Below are 20,031 nucleotides of genomic sequence, written 5' to 3' on the forward strand. Positions count from 1 at the left end.
TTACTAGTAATATATGTGCATATTTCAATATACACACAAGGTCATAAATAAAAACAACAAACAAACAAAATGATTCTAATAATACTGTATTATTAACACAGTATATGATTATCCCTTTCTCTTTCCTAGTCCCCCAGCAAGCAACAAAATAATGTGCGGCTATGATTTTATTATCGTAGGCAGAATATCTATATGTAGGGTTATACAGTTTGGATATTGGTCCCTGCCCAAATCTCATGTTGAATTGCAATCTCCAATACTGGAAGTAGAACTTGGTGGAAGGTGTTTGGATCCTAGGGGCTCATCCCTTAGGGCATGGTGCTGTCTTCGTGACAGTGAGTTCTCGTGAGATTGGTTATTTAAAGATGTGTGGCAACTTCCACAACCCTCTCTCTCTTGCTTCTGCTTCTACTATATGATGTGCCTACTCCTCCTTTGCCTTCTGCCACGATTGTAAGTTTCCTGAGGCCTGCCCAGAAGCTGAGCAGATGCCATCACTTTGCTTCCTGTACCGCCTGCAGAACTGTGAGCCAGTTAAAACTCTTTTCTTTACAAATTACCCAGTCTCAGACATTTCCTTACAGCAATGCAAAAATGGACTAATATATAGGGGGTTTAATCAAGAAGTGAGGAAGAAATCTAGAGAAGGTTTTGAGGGAAAAAATGAATAAAACTTAACCTTTAACTTTAGGGAAGATGAAACAATTTGCTGCAGAATTCAGTGAAATCTACACCGATACCTTTACTATAATGCAAGCAACACAAGCAAGTCTTCATGCTGTGCAGTGATGCTGCCCATGTCACCATGGGGGACTGCTGTCAGTCAAGGTGAGCAGTCCTTCTATCTGGATGTGCCATGTGATGCTTTTGTCTAATAGTAGTCCAGGGGCATCCTTGGAATCATATCTGCTCAGTGCAAGTTGGGCAGGCATCGTGGAACTTTCTAGCACACGCCTCATTCCCCAGTGAAATCCAGAGTAAGGATGAGTTCCACATCAACATTCAAATGTTAAACTCTGAGCCATCTTGGCAGAAAAGAAATGTGCTTCTGTGAAGAGAAAAATCAGGAACTATGTGAAGCACAATGTACTAATTACTTTATAAATAGGCTCCTTCTTTCTCCTAGTCCCTCCTGGAGATGTCCTCCTGTTCCCATTTCTCTCCGCATGATCCCCCCTTCCTCCATACACATGAAAATGAAACAAATGACCTGTTATTTTTCTTTTGTAATAAATAAGGAGTGAAAAAGCATTCCTAGGGAAAAATAAAAGAGAACCAGAGAATGATGAACTAACATCCCACTTAATAATGGTGTCTACAATTTTGATCTAAAACCCTTCTTCCTGTTAGTGGGGAGAACAGACATCCCATTCATTTGAGTTTTTCTTTGGGTTCTACACCAATGCTCCAAATGAGAACAGAAAATCTTCTGGGTGCCTTTCACGTAGTAACTGACAGCCATTTTAACAGGGTTTACAATAAAGGCCAGGCATGATGGGTCCTGCCTGCAATCCCAGCACAGTGAGAGGCCAGGGGTGGGAGGATCACTCAAGCCCGGGAGTTAGAAGCTGCAGTGAGATATACTTGCAGCACTGCAGTTCTGCCTGGGTGACAGAATGAGACCCTATTTCTAGAAAAAAGCAAAACAAACACAACAAAAATAAATAAATAATTCAGTAATATGTTCAATTTCATTGATCACTATTATTCCACTGATTTGAAGCTTTCTATTTTTGTTTTATATATATATAAAAATTCTACCAGGGAAAACCGTGCCAAATATTCTCTGTTGGCAGACCAGAGAAAGGATTAAGCCAAAAAAAAAAAAAAGGATGAGTTACAATGTGTCAGAATCCAGGTCTCCGCATGTATACAAACATGGAAAATGTGAGTAATTAAATAATTCAGGCAAACCCTTAACTGTCTCTCTGTGTCTTTTTATTGAAACTTCTGGCTAAAATAAGCCTGAAAGAGAGATTATACTTGCTTGTGAAACTGAATCAAAGGGTGGGGCTAAGAACGGGGAGTGGTTAAGATTTTTTTAAAATATTTCTTCTGTTGAAAGTTCCCCAACTCTTCAGCCACAATCTCTTACTAAAGGAGCAAATGGCCAATTCTTCTCCAGTGGAAGAAAACAAGGTATTGTAAATATTTCTTTGGTTAATGATTTTATGTACGCTTTTCTTCTTGGTTGAAGGGCTTAGCTAAGTAACAAATAATGAATACCTCCCCTCCCCCAGAAAAGTCCAGAAATAATAGATAAGGCCCAATCCCTTAAGAATTTTTCTGTACAAGTCAGAAAGCCTTAACCCTGAGCTGGCTTGAAGTTTGTATTAGAAAGAGGGATATGGGGAAGAGAACATTCATTCTCCAAAAAAGTTAGAGAAATTGTTTTACTAGGAATTGTGGAGTGGAATTTGCGCCTTGTTTTACTGGGTATTGGGAAGTCATGAGTGGAGTTTCCTCCAGTCATATTTCTGTATCTTTCAACATAGTCAGAGAGAAATAGGACATTCTCTCAGGACAGTTGAGCCAAAACCCTTTAACTCTTTAGCAAAAGTGAGCTTGGCACTCTGAATTTGGATCCTAGTCATTAATATAAGGAACTCATGGTTTGACCCTTTAACTGATTTGCCCGCAAACCCAAAACCCCACTCTCCTCTCCCGCCACCACTTCATGGGCCGTTAGCCTTCTTCTCTTCTGTGGAATAATCAATGTCCTAATCCCATACTTTAGGTGCGTTTCACAAACCACCCCAAGCTATTACCTGTCTCTAAAAAAGGCCTTAGGTGAATAGAGAAGTGCTGGGGATTGGAGAAAGCTGTCATCCTCTGATATGCACAAAACTCCATGAGGAACTAATATTGTCATTGTCATCAGAAAGGAAAATGGCCCCAGGGAGTGTCTCATGGAAAAAGGGACAAGAATCCTTCTCCCTACTCTTCAGATCTTCTTTCTCCTCCTGATGGTTTTCTACCACCCAGTCTTTCTCTCTAGCCACTAAAATCTTAAAGACAATGAGATACAACGGCAAAAGCAACTGTATTCGGAGTCAAGAGAATGAAGTTACAGTTTTGACCACTGTGCATCCTTCACTCAATCAACCTCTCTCAGCTTCTGTTTCTTAGCAGACAAAATGCGGGAGTTGGGTTAGGGAGGCTCCAAGGGTCTTTCCAACTCTGATATGCTGGGGCATGTGTATCTATGATGAGACATTTTGATGAATGACACTATCCTTTTCTTGCTTTCTTAATTCTCTTTGGCCTCTCCTCTGAGCCTGTCTACAGGTTAAGCTCATAGATGATCAGTTTATAGATTGTGAAAACTGCAAAAGAGCAATTAATTTTGAAAATCATATGAACTTCTGACCTAGACATTTCCAGTCTTCTCTGAAAATGTAATTGTCCAAAATTTATATGGAATAATTATTTCCTTAAAATTTCATCCCACAATTCTACACCCTTCAGAAAATATTCTTCATTGTTGAGTTAAATATCACTAATGGATGACTTAGTACTTCATTAGATTACTTTAAAAAAAGAAAAGAAAGAATTGTTTCTCTTGCATGTTCTGGGTAACATCTGATATATACATAATAATATTAATAAGGGAATTAGTAAAGATGAACACAACTAAATATTAAGTTTACATGAGAAATTAACTTTCATAATAGAGAATTATTGTATTCAGGAACATGTTACAAGTAAATAAACACTAGAATAACCATAAACTGAGGTGGAAAGATAAAAGCCCCAGCCCCTAAAATGGTACTTTCTCCACTTCATGAAGAGTGTGGTTTGGCCAAGAACCAGACATTATCCATGTGAATTTAATGCATGAGTTTTAAAAATACAAAGCTTGATATATACTATACTATATGCAGGTAACAAAATTTTTTTGAATGAAAATGAGCCTTAAAGGAAGTACAGTTATTTTGAAGATGACATTTGATCTGTTGAGGAAGAAACAGTCACAGGCAAATATTCAATATTTTATGAGGGTGTAGAATTACTACAGAACTACGGTCTTTTTGTTTTCTATTTAATCAAATAATGTCAGCCTGGGAGTATCGTAGCTTTTGAAGTAGGCAGGAGCCACACCTAAGGCATGATTTAGAGGTGGGGAAGCTGTTTGTTTAAGTGTAAGATTATGGTTAGGAGGGGTTTCCACAGTATCGCTATTAACTCCAAGTTGTGATGAAACCAAAACTTTGTCTACACCTGCCTCTCTCATGATTAAGTTATTTGAGTATGGAGAACTCCTGATGTTTTCCAAAGTTCTCATTCTAGGTTTCTCAGAAGGGCAGGTGACATTCATGCAAGACAAAACTCTACACAACCTTGACATTGATGAGAGTTTCTAGGCCTAAGAGTTTGAATTATATTATTTTTTAAATAATTTCAATTTTTATTTTTGATTCAGAGGGTACACGTGCAGGTTTGTTATAAGGATATAATGTATGATTCTGAGGTTGAGGTTTGATTGATTCTATCACCCAGGTAATGAGCATAGTATCCAACAGTTAGTTTTTCGATCTCTTCCCCCTTCTCTGCCTCTGGAAAAACTAGATATAAATACATGGAAACAAAACTAGTGGTGCGAAAAATGTCAGGAGAGTGGCAAAAACTATGTTATGGGACTCTACTTTTAATTGACCAGAATCCATTCATTCTCTAGTGCACATTAGCACTGAAATTTGAGGCAATTCCCTTAAATTTTCTAAACTTCAGTGTTTTAATACATAAAATGCTAATATTGGACTAGAATTTTGCTGAAGTCTATTCAGCTTTTATGACTATGTATATGGATATGTAGGAAAATATGAATACATAGTTTACAAAAATGAAGTAGAAGAAATATCAATATGCTATCTTTTGCTTTATGTTTCTCAGGTTTCCTCAATGGATGCTCTAGCAACATCAATCAACCAGTTTGCCCTGGAGTTGAGCAAAAAGCTAGCTGAATCTGCTCAGGGGAAAAATATTTTCTTTTCTGCCTGGAGCATCTCAGCTTCCTTAGCCATGGTGCATTTGGGCGCCAAAGGTAACACTGCAGCCCAAATGGCCCAGGTGAGTGGAAAAGGTCAACCATCTTCTGTTTCTTTTAAACTAAGTACTTTTATTGTCTTTTAACTTCAGTTTCCTCTTGACAACTCAGTAATTTACATTTCACAATGACATTCTCAAAAACAGGACATACACTAAAAAATTCTATGCTATAAAACAAATCCTGGTAAAGGGAATCAATTTGCAAACTGTTGCCAGGAAAACCATTTAAGTACCTGTGTCTTTTAGCAATACAAAATGGAGAAAGGTTGAGGTTATCAATTTTTCTTTAACACCAATACCAATTTTATTTTGACGATACTGTTTCAAAAAGTAGTTGGTCAAGCTTTAAATAATAGAATTATTCAGCATCTTTATAATCAGATTTTCTTGAAGACACACACACAAAAATAAAAGCATTCTGTTTCTCATGCTTTATTTGATTCTCTCTTTGTTTAGTCCCTGGTTATCTGAATGAACCTAAGAAGCTCATTAAGATCATTAAAATAACAATATAATACTATTGTATAGAGAACTAGTTTTGCAGTAAGCATCCTCAAAACATTGTGTGTATGTAAATATATAGATGTAGCCATAGATAACAAAATAGCCATATGTGTGTGTAAAAATATAGCGTATCTGAATACATATACGTATATGCAACAATATGTATATATAAATGTGTTTTTAAATAAAAACAAAAACAGAAAGAGTAAACTTGGGCCTAAGTTTTGTAAAATCAAAAGGCCAAATGAAACAATTTTCACCCAAGAAGGTGACTTCTTTGCAAAGTATGGATATGAACACAGCTGGTAATCTGAGAGAAGTGGGCAGAACAGGTGCTCTATTAGTTTGGACTTGGGTATCACCCTTACTCTTGTAGTTCACAAGATATCAGGTGTTTTAAATAAGGCAAGAGCAACAACAAAATCCTTGTTCACAACTTGTTAACGATTGGTTCATTAGTTCAAAATTCTTAATCATTAATATGACAGACAATCTTAAATGGTTACAATTTGAATCTATTTAACATAAACATATTGCTGAGTGTTGCTTGTCGTTGTTTCAAATGCTAACGCTTTCAGTTGCAAATGAGCCTCATGAATTAGCTGTGCACCCCTCTTTGTATGGTAGATGGCCCTTATTCTATTACCATGGGTTAATGCAACCCGTGATGTAATATACTGTATTTCTTATTGTCAGCCAGGTTCGGGACATGGGAGATAAAAGTATTGTCTTCTGTTCTACTGTTGTATAATTCTGAGGAAAGAAGTGTATCTACGTCCTTGCTGTTAACTTTTCAATGAAATGCGGGGGTGAACACAAAGATTGTGCCTATGTATGTCAATTGGTGGTAGACAATAGGAACTAAAGCATTTAACTAGAAAAAAAAAACAATGAAAATTCCTTAATTTTCCACATAATTATGGCTTTTACTTAAACTGTCTAAATGATGGTCTCAGTTGGACACCTAGCATTCTTCTTAAAACAACCATGAGTAAAAAGGAAATATGGAAAATAAGAGAATTTTACCTCAGGGTTTTCCCAACATCACTCTAGTTATAAAATATAGGAAAATAAAGAGACTAGCACTTAAACTGGAATTTAGAAAATTTATTTAAAAGCAGTTCTTGACTTATTCTATTAAACACATTATTTAAGTCAACTCAGAGCCCCTTTGTTCAATGAATTATATGTTCTGCAATTACAGGAGTAACTGACTTGCATTTACAGATGATGTATAATTTATATGATTGCCTCTCTGCAAAGTGTATTCACGTGTCTTTTTATTGAAATTACAGGTGCTTCAATTTAAGAGAGACCAGGGAGTCAAATCTAACCCTGAAAGTGAAAAAAAAAGAAAAATGGTATATTTTATCCTTTAATATACACTTGATAATTAAGGAAAAAAGTACTTTTAGCACATATATGTTAGTGATAATTTAAGTGACTTTTAACTGATAACTTTTCTTAGAAACATATATTAAAGTTATAGGAACTTTTTTTGGAATATAAAATATATACACTTTTTGAAAGATCTCTTCTCCCCACGCCTTTTTAATCTCACTAAAAATTTCTCTACTTTCAAACTTTTTTTGCCTGCTTTTGTAAATTAAATGTGTAGAAAATTATGGCCTGAATAATATTTCATTCTTTGCACTAACATTAAAGAAAACATTTTTATCTACTTTAGGATCATTTTCCTCTTTTGTTTGCCTTTCACCAAATAATTTAATTTAGCTATAGTTTGCTAACATATACATAACTCTTGCTCAACATTTTTATTTAACTAATTCTTTCTCTTTTAAAGGAATTCAACTTGAGCAACTCTGGAGAAATACACTGTAATTTCCAAACACTTATCTCAGAAATCCTCAAGCCTAATAATGACTACATACTTAAAACAGCCAATGCGACATATGGTGAGAAAACATATCCATTTCACAATGTAAGTGCAAATGTATTATTTTAAGCTAATGGAATAGAAAGAGCAATGTGAGACCAATCAGTAAACTCTATTTCTTTAGGGATCCCAAGGACAATCTTAATGTGGTCAGTACTTCCCTGTAAACAATAAATTAGACCAACCAATGAGTGTCTACTGGTAAAGGAAACCAATAACAGGTCTCAAACCAGATCTAGCAATCAGATATTTATGTCTAGAATAAAGAGATAACCCCTAAGAATGGCCCACAAATACATATGGAGACTTGGCTGGAGACTGTGTACTGGAGAACAAAACTGACCTTGGGATGAGAGAAGTGGGCAGTTTTCACAACAAGACGTTACAGACTTTGGGAACATGAAACATTACACAATATCAACTTCTCCTCTTTGCTAGTGGTTGAAACCCCACCAATGCAGTCCACGATGACTCCATCCTCTGTTAAGACTCAAGAGGTTCTCAGAGGGTCACATCACAACCGTGGCTAATCACTTGCTTCTTTGTCCATCATCTCCTTAGGCAGGAGGATCCAGGTATCCAGTGGACAAAGAAAAAGGAAATTAGGTAGGGTAGAAGGTTAGCAATAAGATAAAATAAAGCTACCTTGTGATTTCAAGCAATGCTATCCCTGTTCAAATCTAGTGAATTCTGGGGAGTTCAGGACTTAAGCTTTGTTATTACTAAAGATACAAAACCAGCCAAATGGAGTCTTAAAGACAGTTTCCTTTCTTGTAGGCTCAGGGACTCTGATTTGATTCAGAAGTGGGAGAAATGACTGACAAAGTGGGCACTTGGAAACAAGAGGGGCACAGAGATAGATATGAACATCATTTTATATGTCCACAAGCCCTGAGTTAAGACAGGGAGTAGTCCCTCATAAATATTTAAATTTCCTTTTTACTAGATTTTAAATTCCACAGAACTTAGACTTCATAATCTTCAAACCACTGCCTGGAAGCAGAATTAACTCATCACTTTTTACTCCCTACAAGCCCTCCATAAAGTAAGCAAATTTACTACACAGTCTTGAAGAATAAATTATGTTCCCAAGGCAGGTGCTTCCATAAAAGCAACCTCAGTCATAGCCTGCATGTGATGACTGCCACTGGGTGAACATCAGAGGATCAGGAGGAGGAGGAGGCCTCTTTTTTTTTTTTTTTTTTTTTGCCTCAGGATGCCAAATAAAACATTTGATTCTGCTTAGAAATTCATTTTTATGGCAGAATATCATCTTCAAGGGCCCTCCACAAGGTTCTTGCATGTTTAGAGTTCACAGAAGGAAGCTGCCAGTATCACAGGCCTCGCTTTGGTTTCATCCCTGCCATAGAAAGTCAAGTACAATGCCCAGTATTTCTTGGCCACTGGGGTCACTCTTATAATTTGTAGTCCCTTTTCATTCTAGCTTCATTTCAAGACATGGGTAAAAATAGAAAGGAAGAGGACGTGGAAGCCCCAAAACTGTGGACATCAGTACTTTCTTCCACAGCTGGAGTTCTGCATGACGAGCCAGTGCCCTGCTAAGTTTGAAGAGGAAGGTGTTTAGTTTTTGACCAAAACTGGGAGTCAGGAAAGAGAAGAGGGAGTGATGGTGTGGGAGTGTGCAAATTAATTGCCCACCTACCTAGTTCTTTTGATAATCTAAGTAGATTTGATTTCTCGGTTTTGAACAACTCTACAAAACGGGATGTTATCTATGTCTTTCAGAAATATTTAGAAGATGTGAAAACATATTTTGGTGCAAAGCCTCAGTCTGTTAACTTTGTGGGAGCTTCTGACCAAATCAGAAAAGAGATCAACTCTTGGGTTGAAAGACAGACCGAGGGTAAGCTTTCACCAAGGGGCCCAGCAGCGTGCTTTTCCCAAATGTCCTTTTATTTATTTTAGTCTGTGTCATGTGCAAGTATGTGTATTCCTTAAATAGAAGGGTGGACACATTCTAAATATTCAGAACATTTATTTCTATTCATGTACATAATTTTTAGATTCACTGCCTTCCTAATAATTCTTATCTAAAATATGTAAGTCAAGCCATCACTTTATCAAATAGACAAGAAAATTATCATCTCTCACTAATTCCCAAGAAGATTCCCAGCGTAAAAAGCAGACAAATGCAAAAAGGAAATTGAAAATGCTGCTGCATGCATGATTTTCAAAGAAAAATACTAATAACAGAAATGTGGCATTAAATGTGCTATAGAATCTTAAGTACTTTTCAAAATAAGTTCATGTACAAGTATCAGTTACAGTATGGGTTAAACAGTGCTAAAGAAGAGGCCCAAAATATAGTGGCTTAGTAAGACACAAGTCTGTCTGTCTCTCAAATAAGAGTTCAAAGGTAGTTAGGCATCTTGATCTAATCTTTTCCCAAAGGCCCTACCTGTTAATGCTACTACATTGAATATTAGGTTCCAACATAAGAATTTTGGAGGGACACAAATATTCAGGTCATATCAACAACATATTACATTAATAGATTTCCTAATATATGTTTATTGCATTCCTAATGTATATTAATTACATTTATTTACTAAAATGTAATTTAGGATTTGTTTGTTTATATTCACAAGAGAAATGAATTTACAGATGGGAATTTTATGCTTTTTTGTCATGTTTTTATACTGGGTATATACTAGCTTAATAAAAGTAATCAGGGAATTTTCTATTTTGTGCTTTGAAATATTTTTTATAGTGTAGAGATTTATCATTTACTTAAAGATTTAAAATGATTTACCTGTCTACATGACTGGGATTCACACTGTTTCCACAGGAGGTAATTATTTGACAGTTGTGAAATTTCAATCGTGTTTAATTTTTTTTCAGATTGTCTACCATTTCTTGAGTTTCTATTAATATTTTCCTGGAAAATTATTTTTAAATTAATTGCCACAAGCTGTCTCTTATAATTCTAACACCTTTCCCATGTCTGTATTTTGGCAGTTTAAAAGATCAGCCCTTTATTCTGAGTAGTCTCTGTTGCAGAGTGAAGCTGGGTTGACCAGGAGGTTCTTCTCAACCCAGTTCTATGTACCTCAGTTATCAAACGTGTGCCTCTAGAGCAAACCTCTAATACCTGATTTGCGAGATATATATTTGATATATTTTTATAAATTGTTCAAGGTGCTTTGGTAGAGAGTTTGGAGAGAATGTATTGGGGGTTGACAGTCAAATATCAGTTTAAGTTGTAACTATAACAATCTGATAGAAGCAATTGCACACAGCAATATTTTGGGCAACAGGAAAACATTGGCACAACCTTTCAGATATTAATCAGAGCAGCTTACGGTTTGTGGCTACAAATGGAAGTGAAAAAGAAGGAAGCATTTTGGTCCCCTCAAGATAGGGGTATAAATCAACTCATATTAGAGGGAAGTTTTTATAATTAAAATGCAGATTTATACTTAATGTGGAATAATGCTTACTGACCATTCAGTATATTATTTCTTCAGTGTTTCTCTCTTTATTCACAGCAGCTATTCTAGACAGGAATAGTACATGTCCATTTCTGGAAAATCCAAAACCAGGACTTTTTAAGAAAACTTTCATAGTTCCAGAAAAAAAAAACAAAACAGAAATCTGATTGTCTTTAGTTAAAATATTCATATTTCTACAAGCCATTTGCAACTGGCGTTTTGTTCTTACAGGTAAAATCCAGGATCTCCTATCTGATGACTCTGTGGATTCCACAACCAGGATGGTTCTGGTGAACGCCTTGTACTTTAAAGGAATCTGGGAACATCAATTCTTAGTGCAAAACACCACAGAAAAGCCTTTTAGAATAAATGAGGTAAGAAACTTATAAAGATCAGTTTGAATTTTCACATGGCATTGTAAAAATGATTGTATTATAAATTCACTCTTCTTTTAAATTATACGTTCTAGTGAACTATGGCTCTTACTAGGTGGACTAAAAGCCTCCAGTTCTATGGGGAATTCAATGAAATTCCCCTTACCTTGTTTTTCTCTGGATATACAATCACTCAGTCCTTGCTACCCTTGTGAGCTCGGTAGGGTAGTTTATATATTTATTTCCTAGGTGAGAAATACTGTAGCCAAGTGACTGGAGGCATGCCTGAGTTAGAAGCAGCCCAGAATCAGAACCTAAGACTCCTCGCTGTAGGTTCTGTACCTGATCTGCTAAACCAATACTAACTTCTACCAAATTCTTACCCTTACATAAGTAAAAGCAATAAAAGGGAAGGCTAATGTAAGGTGTTAGATCAGTCTCTCATGAATGGGCCAGAGTGTGGCTGGGCTTTGGGACCTGATTGGAAACAAGGACTCAAATATTGTCAAGATTTTTCCTCTATTTTCCAACTTTGTTCCTACCATTATTCTCTCTCAGGCTGAAGTCTAACTTTCTCTGCTTTCCAGTTCACAATGGCAGAACATAGCTACCCTCAGGATCTCCTCCATGCTAGAGACCAGTTGGAAAATCACATTCCAAATTCCTAGGAAAGGAACTAGTTGACCAAGGTTTGTTGCAGTTGTTTAGTCTAGGGATAGGCCACAGACAGTGCTGCTGTGGAGCTATGGCTGTAGTGAATGTGTGCAATGGGCGTTTCTCAATCAGGGAGGTGAGGATGGGGAAGGACCTGAACACATAATCCAGTAGGTTAATGACGAGTGAGCTGGATAGTTGCCTGGGTTTGTATATTCACTGGAAGTTTTCAGTTGCAAGTGATAGAAAAGTATTCCAAACTAGCTTTGCCAAAATGGGAATTGTACTGGAATTAACTTAGGTAACAAAAAACTAGGAAGTCAGGAGTGAGTGATTGTGGTATTTAGAGTCTCAACACATAATCCCAGTTCGTTCTCATTCTGTCTCTTTCTCTTTCTTGCTCCTCTAGTTGCTACTCTCATTCTCTAATAATGATCAGGGAATGTGGTTGCCTCATATTAAGCTTAAAGCTTCACAACTCTAGTAGACAGAGAAAGTGTTTGCCATTAGTTCTAAAACCGTGATTGCAAAGAAGGCTCTGGTTGGTGCCATTCATGGGCTCTCTCTAGAAACAACCACAGTACACTGGAGTACTCCTAGTAAACGGCCCTTGTCATATGGCCACTGCCTTAGCATACGGTGGGGCTTTGTGATTGACAGTTCCACATAGAATGGACAAGTAACACATGTCTGCAAAATCTATGTTGCAGGGGTGTTTGTTTTGCTTTTATTTGGCAATTGGACTTATTTTTAAATAAGCTTTATTTTTTAGAGCATTTTTAGGTTTACAGAAAAAATTGTGCAGCAAGTACAGGGTTCCCATATGTTCCCCCTTCAACACACACAGTTTCCCTTAATATTAACAACTTGCATTAGTGTGGCATATTGGTTATAATTGATGATTGAATATTCATATGTAATTATTAACTAAAATCTATAGTTTACACTTGAGCCCACTCTTGGTGTCTTACAGTTCTTTGGGTTTTGAAAGTGCACAGTGTCGTGTAGCCACCATTACAATAGCATTCAGAATAATTTCACTGCCCTAAAAGTGCCCGGTGCTTTACCCATTCATCCGTTCCCCCTAAATCCCTGACAACCACTGATCCTTTTTTCTTTGTACAGTTCTGGCTTTTCTGGAATGTCACATAGTTGGAACCATACAGCATGTAGCCTTTCAGGCTGACTCCATTCACGGTGAATTTAAGGTTCCTCCATGCCTTTTCAGGGCGTGATAGAGCTTTTTGTTTTATTGCTGAATGGTACAATTGTACCACAGTTTATTTATCCATTCACCTATTGAAACACATCTTAGTTCCTTCCAATTTTTGGCAATAACGAATAAAGTTGCTATAAACACTACACTGTGTGCAAGGTTTTCTGTGGACACAGTTTTTAACACATTTGAGTAAATGCCTAGGGGCACAATTGCTGTATTGTATGATAAGACCAGGTCAACTTAGTAAGAAACTGCCCAACTGTTTTGTAAAGTGGCTGTGCCACTGTGCATTCCCGCTAGCAGTAAGTGACAGTGTCTGTTCCTCCACATCTTTATCAGCATTTGGTGTTGTCAGTGTTTCATATTTTAGCCATTCTCACAGACATGTGTAATTTGCAGTCTCCTAACGACATATGAGTGAGCATTTTTCATGTGCTGTAAGTCTTCTTTGTGAGGTATTTCTTCAGATCTTTTGCCCATTTAAAAAACTGGCTTGCTTGTTTTATTATTGTTGAGTTTTAGAATTCTTCGTGTATTTTGAATACCAGTCTCTTATAAGTATGTGTTTTGTAAAATATTTTCTGCTCATTTATTGCTTGTCTTTTCATTCTCTTAGTGAATGTCAGTTATGATACTAAATTACTTTCTCAAATATTTGCATGTAAAATATACCTTACTCAGCCTCTGGATTATTGGCATTTCCATAATTTACACAAAATTATATATTGAGTGTTTGATATAATACCCCTTGCTATAAGTCTACAGAGGTTGCCACGGTCATGTTAGAAACAGAAACTCACATATCTGCTATTGGTGATACTTTTCAGTGGAATATATATTTCCGTAAAGGAAGGTCTGGATACCGTTATTCACCATTTAGCAGAGGATCACCAATTTCACCAGCAACCCAGACAACTGGGAGACAATGATGGTAGAGAATTAAGGATTTGGTGGAACACTTCTTCAATGACCTTGTTTTTTTTCTTTTCAGACTACAAGCAAACCAGTGCAAATGATGTTCATGAAAGAAAAGCTTCAAATTTTTCACGTAGAAAAGCCACAAGCATTAGGCCTTCAGCTCTACTACAAAAGCCGTGACCTCAGCCTGTTTATACTACTGCCCGAAGACATCAATGGGCTGGAACAGGTAAATAACATCAGTGTGACTGATATGAGGGTGTTTCCATTCTTTGCTAGGAAAGGAACTGGTTGGCCAAGGTTTCTCCCAATTGTCTCCCAATTAAAGAAGGGTCTCCCTATCCTTTAATTCCTATAGAGAAAAGTCGCCAATGTACCTTGAGTCCTAGGCACTTCACCTTCACAATATTATTTAAGCTTTATAACACTCTATAAAATTAATGTTACTGTTCCTGTTTCTCAGAAAGCTTAAGTAATGTATAGATATCTTCAGCCTGGGGTCGTCACACAAATAGCCACAAGTACAACAGACACGATTATATTTTGTCAGTCACAGAACTATGTGGATTGATCATAACAATCTTTCAATCAGTCTAGGTTTCCCTCTGGTAGGACCTATGTAATTTGAAATTAATATTTTAATCATTTGCATTAGTATACAGACACATACGAAGGCATTAAACTGTTTTCTAAAACTTATTTTTTTGAACATTTTTATCAAGTAAACAACCTTCAGGACAAAAAGTCTGAACAATACTATCTTCAAGAATTATTTAAGCTGTTTATCAGTCAAATTTCTATTAAGCTGGACACAACTTGGTCAGACCATGCTTCTGAGCAATTTGCATGCCTAAACTGAACATGAGTTTCTTTGCCACTGTCTAATTTTTCACGTGTCAGACTCTTAATACTTGTAAGTTTCCACAGTCATACTGGTATGTAGAAAACATTTCAAAATTATATCATAAAATTTGTGAAACTGGAAAGGATAGTAAAAATAAAAACAATTTGGACAAATAACTGTTAGAGTCAAGCTTTTGTAAGATAAATACCTAGAAGTGCAATTTCCTGAGATGAAGATATTGTCATGTTATTAACGTAAATTATTTACAGGTATGTCATTGACAGCCAACACTTCAGTCTAGAAAATGCATATGCATTAAAACAAACATGTCATTTAAAAAAATCAAGCATACAGATATACATATGTAGTATATATACATATATATTTATTATTTTAAAATTTAAAATATAAAGAAAAGGAAAAGCATTCTTAAACTCACTATAACGTCATTACTTTTGAGATTTTGGGGGTTTTCTTATCTTTTCTTTCTTTTTTGACTTAGTTTATAATTATTAATCTCACATTGTTTTGATTATAGACATGTTATTTTATTCTAAATTTTGTTTTCAAAGAGCTGTCACCCATGTTGATAAACAAGTTTTTTTGTGCCTTGACTTACAACTTGAACTAGAGTATATGCTTTTGTATAGATAAAATATAAGTGTATATTTATATTGATGTATTTGAGTGTATAGTTGATGTCTCGCATGCTATAGCAGCAGTACTTCCATTTTGAATTAAACTTGAATTCTCCTATAGTCAGATAGCAATTAATCTGCCGAACAAATATTTTGAAGGTCAATATTGCACAACCAAAGGATTTCCAGATGTGTGTGTGTTGTCACCCTGAGTAGTAGGAGTGATCATAATTCATCTGTGTAATTCTTAGGGAGCTCTCTCAACTACTGTTTTTCATTCCACTTTGGAATTACTGATTCTTTCTTTCTTGGTTCCAAACGGGCAGCTGGAAAAGGCCATCACCTATGAGAAGCTGAATGAGTGGACCTGTGCAGACATGATGGAGGTGTACCATGTGCAGCTGTACCTTCCCAAGTTCAAGCTGGAAGAGAGTTATGATCTCAAGTCAACCCTGAGCAGTATGGGGATGAGTGATGCCTTCAGTGAGGGCAAAGCTGATTTCTCAGGAATGTCTTCAGCGAGAAACCTATTTTTATCCAATGTTTTCCATAAGGCTTTTGTGGAAATAGATGAACAAGGTACTGAAGCCGCAGCTGGCAGTGGGAGTGAGATGAGTTTCCGAATTAAAGTCCCATCCATTGAATTCAATGCAAATCACCCATTCCTCTTTTTCATCAGGCACAATAAAACCAATAACATTCTCTTTTATGGAAGATTTTGCTCCCCCTAAATCCTGCATATCTCTCAACAAACAAGGCCATCTTACAGTGTGAAAGATGTGCCATGAGAAGGAAAATCACAATTTTCACAAAAATGAGTTTTTAGTCTAAACCTTTTTCACATTTGAATATAAGTAAATAGATCTTGAAATAATGCACTCTAATGATCCTGTCATATCTGTATAGCTGGAGAGAATGATGATTTTTATTTTTACCACGTTAACATTTTATCTTACGTGGCTTTCATTTACATTTCAGAACTACTATGCTTTTCAACTGACTGCTTTACAATTCTTGATCACTTGCAATATCCATACTTATCATTATACATTTCATATACATCATTAAATGAAAAAATCTTTATAAAGGTGGTATGATATTGATAAATAAGAAGTTTCTCAAGAATATCATTTCGATAAAAAATTTAGCCAGGTATGGAGGTGCATACCTGTGGTCCCAAATACTCAGGAGGCTGAGGTAGGAGGATTGCTTGAGCCCAGGAGGTTGAGGCTGCAGTGAGCCAAGATCACACCACTGCACTCCAACCTGGGCAACAGAGCAAGACTCTGTCTCAAAAAAAAATAATAATAATTTTGGTGGCTCATAAATTATCACTGTAAAATTAAATACCCTTTTTCTGTTATTTAAAAAATACTTATATTGACATTAACTTTAAAAACTAGTGAAATTCAGATGAAGTTTGTGATTCAGCTAGTAGCAGTCTCTCAATGTTGGTGCCCTCGTTTTCACAAATGTACCATGGTAATAATGTAAGATGTTAGCGTTTGGGGAAACTGTACTGGGGTTTATTAATTTCCTGTATTATCTCTGCACCTCTTCTGCGAATCTAAAATTATTTCAAAATAAAATTTTATTTAAAATAATCATGGATGGCTGAAATATTCAAAACCAACATCCCCCAGTAACCTTAGCCCAGGCCAGCGCAATGCAGCACGCTATCCTCGTCCTGAGCGCCCATCCTCGGCTGCTGCCTCTTGCTTTGGGGCCCCTGGGCCTGACCTTCCTTCCGGGTCCGCACAGAAGCCTGAGCACGTGGCCGCTAGCACTGGTCCAGCGCTGGGAACCCGGTGTGCCCCAGCTACCATCTCCTGGAGACTAATTGCAGTGGACGTCGAGAGTGAACCACAGTCTCAACAACACCTAATTCTAATTTCAGCTGGTGATGGGCGAGGTGATGGAAATAACTGGGGCGCTGTGGCAGGAACCAACAGATGGTCTCCTTAGGGTGTATGAGGTGTCCCTTGACACTTCTTTCCCCGGAGTGGACCTCGAGGTGACTCCTCCCCCCAGGACCTCCTACCCGTGGCGTCCTGTGACCCCACCCCGGCTGCCAGTCCAATCCTCTCAGGAGCCCTTGGGCGGAGCACGCGGTTAGCTGGGGGTATGGGGAGCTTCTGCCAACAGAGTCCAGCCCTGCTTTCCTGCACGTGGCGCAGAATCCTTGAAAGAGCTTCCGAGTGAAATCCATGCCCGCCCGCGGAGCGGAGCCCTAGCCGGGAGGGCGGGTTCCCGCAAGGCCAGCGCAGAAAGGAAGGACGCGGTGGGTGGAGGCGGAGGCGCAGGAGGGGGCGAGTAGCTGGTGCTTAGAGGCCGGAGGAAGCAACTCCCCAGGGAGTGGGCGGTGGCCCCAGGGACGCCTCCCGGGCAGCCTCGCCCACCGCTCCTGCATCCCAAGCGCCCTGGCCCAGAACGGGCGCTGGGCTCGGCTGGGGTCACCTCGTGGCCAAGGCTACCCCATTTTTAGGGCCTGGAGATACCTGTTGCTTTCAGGGACTCCGAGCCCTGTATTTCTCCGTCTGACTCAGCTCCTAGTCCAAGTGCGAGCCTCTGCTCTTTTCCTGACATCTCCGGATTTCAGCATCTGGCTCAACTTCCTCGTCATCCGTACCTACACCATCATCTGGCCATATAGCTACAGCTTTCAGTTCCTCCTAGATGCCCGGCTAACCTCCAACCCATAAGATTCTACACCTTTACCGCCACGCTCTCTATGACTCCATGTGAATCTTGTCATCTCCCCAACCTGCTCAACTTCCTCCTTAAAACTCCTCCTCCTTTTATTTGTTGTCAATAACTCTCTTACCTGGTTCTTTCTGTGCCTCTCTTGCCTCTCCATGTGACTTTTTCCGGCTCTTTTTTCTCTATTAACCACTTATACTTTGGTGTTCGGAGGGCTCGGGTGCTCTTCGCACACTCTCTGGAAAATCTCTCCGTTCCCGTGACTTGAGCTATATCGATTTGCTGAGGATCCCTAAGTTAGCATCTCCTGAACTTACCATATAACCTTAGCATGTCAAAACGAAATTCATTTTCTCCTTCAAATTCATTCCTCTTTCCCCATTCTTGCTTATTGTTACTGCCATTCACTGGCTTGTCCAAGTCAGTAAGTTTGGAAATCATGCCGACTTTCTCTTTCCTTACCCTCCCATCCTTACAATCCCCAGTTTCTGTCTATCCTCATCCTTAAACAGCTCTTCCATCCATTTTTTTTTAGTTTAGGTTTTTCATTAAATCAAAACAATTCCCTAATTCCCTAGAATTTTACCTGCTGTTTCTGATTGTCACTATTCAGAAGGCAAATGACATGGTAAAAGCCATCTGTCCTTACATCATCCTCATTCTAGCTTCCCCTCTACCTCTGGACCAGTGTGTGCTGTTTTGTTCCTCGCAGCTAAGTTTCTTGAAAGAGCAGGCGAAGAGGGTCATCTCCACATTTCCCTTTTATATCTTAATCCAATTTAATTTGATTTTTATCCCAACCACTCTCACTAAGGTAAGTAATAACTAGATATAGAGAAGTGGCCTCTCTTCAATCTTAATGCTCCTTTTCCTCTAGTATCAGCTGCTGATACTATTCACTCCTTCCTTTCCTTTGTCCAGCTTTTACTGTATCTTCTCCTTTTTTTTCATCCTCTTTGCTCTGTGCTCTTTCTGAAGTCATATTTTAAATGTTGACATTGCTGGGCACAGTGGCTCATGTCTGTAATCCCAATACTTTGGGAGGCCAAGGTGGGAGGATCACTTGAGCGCAGGAGTTTGAGACCAGCCTGGGCAACACAGTGAGACGCTGCCTCTATAAAAAAGAAAAAAAAAAAATTAGCTGGGCATGGTGGTGCATGCCTGTGGTCCCAGCTACTTGGGAGGCTGAGGGAGGATCACTTAGGCCTAAAGGTTTAGGCTACAGTGAGCCGTGATTGTGTAAGATAAAATTGGCATTGAAGTTAGTTTCTTCTCACCCATCTCTTAAAACTCCCTTTTGGAAAATAGAAGTTATGGCAAATTAATATTCAGCACTTTAGGAGTCTAAATGTGCCTGATGACAGAAATGTGACTGAAAGCTGTAATCTCCCTGTTGTGGTTCATAGGGCTAATGTGATAAGTCACGTTTGTATTTTGTCCTGGGGTTCCTTGTATCCTGGGGTTAAATAATGTGCACTGTGATTAATGTAAAACTAAGAGAGGAAACAAAACAGTGGGAAAAAGTGTTCTGCAGATTTTTGGAGGAAGAAAGAGGATAGAAGAGTGAGACTGACACCCTCAGTGCCTTTTGGGCAGGGAAATACCCTATAAAGAGCTGTCAGTCTTCACATTGGAGGCACTAGTTACCTGAAAAGACAGGAGGGAAATGCAGGGATGAGAAACAGAGGCCTTGGTCTAAAGTCTGTTTACAGAATGGTTTGATCCCCTGATGCCAGTACTCAACTTGGCAACCAACCACCCTCCCTCCTCTATCCAGCTACC

At 38.1% G+C, this 20,031-nt stretch overlaps 1 protein-coding gene across 1 annotated transcript; it reads left to right on the top strand.

The window, feature by feature from the left end:
* The first annotated feature begins 2,058 nt into the window (after positions 1–2,058).
* Positions 2,059–17,145, top strand: SERPINB10 (serpin family B member 10). Its single transcript, XM_032293694.1, has 8 exons — positions 2,059–2,139; positions 4,894–5,070; positions 6,849–6,914; positions 7,358–7,495; positions 9,197–9,314; positions 11,134–11,276; positions 14,141–14,296; positions 15,876–17,145. Exons 1-8 carry the CDS (start codon positions 2,107–2,109, stop codon positions 16,278–16,280), a joined length of 1,236 nt encoding a protein of 411 aa, XP_032149585.1. The 5' UTR covers positions 2,059–2,106; the 3' UTR covers positions 16,281–17,145.
* The last annotated feature ends 2,886 nt before the right edge of the window (positions 17,146–20,031 follow it).

This window comes from Sapajus apella, unplaced genomic scaffold (assembly GCF_009761245.1).
Source record: "Sapajus apella isolate SASKATOON/1434 unplaced genomic scaffold, GSC_monkey_1.0 scaffold30, whole genome shotgun sequence".
NCBI lineage: Eukaryota > Metazoa > Chordata > Mammalia > Primates > Cebidae > Sapajus > Sapajus apella.

Coding starts and splice junctions, on each gene's coding strand:
- SERPINB10 (XM_032293694.1), top strand. CDS start 2,107: ATGGCCAATTCTTCTCCAGTGGAAGAAAACAAG. Junction 2,140..4,893: donor CTCCAGTGGAAGAAAACAAG/GTATTGTAAATA, acceptor TATGTTTCTCAG/GTTTCCTCAATGGATGCTCT. Junction 14,297..15,875: donor ACATCAATGGGCTGGAACAG/GTAAATAACATC, acceptor CCAAACGGGCAG/CTGGAAAAGGCCATCACCTA.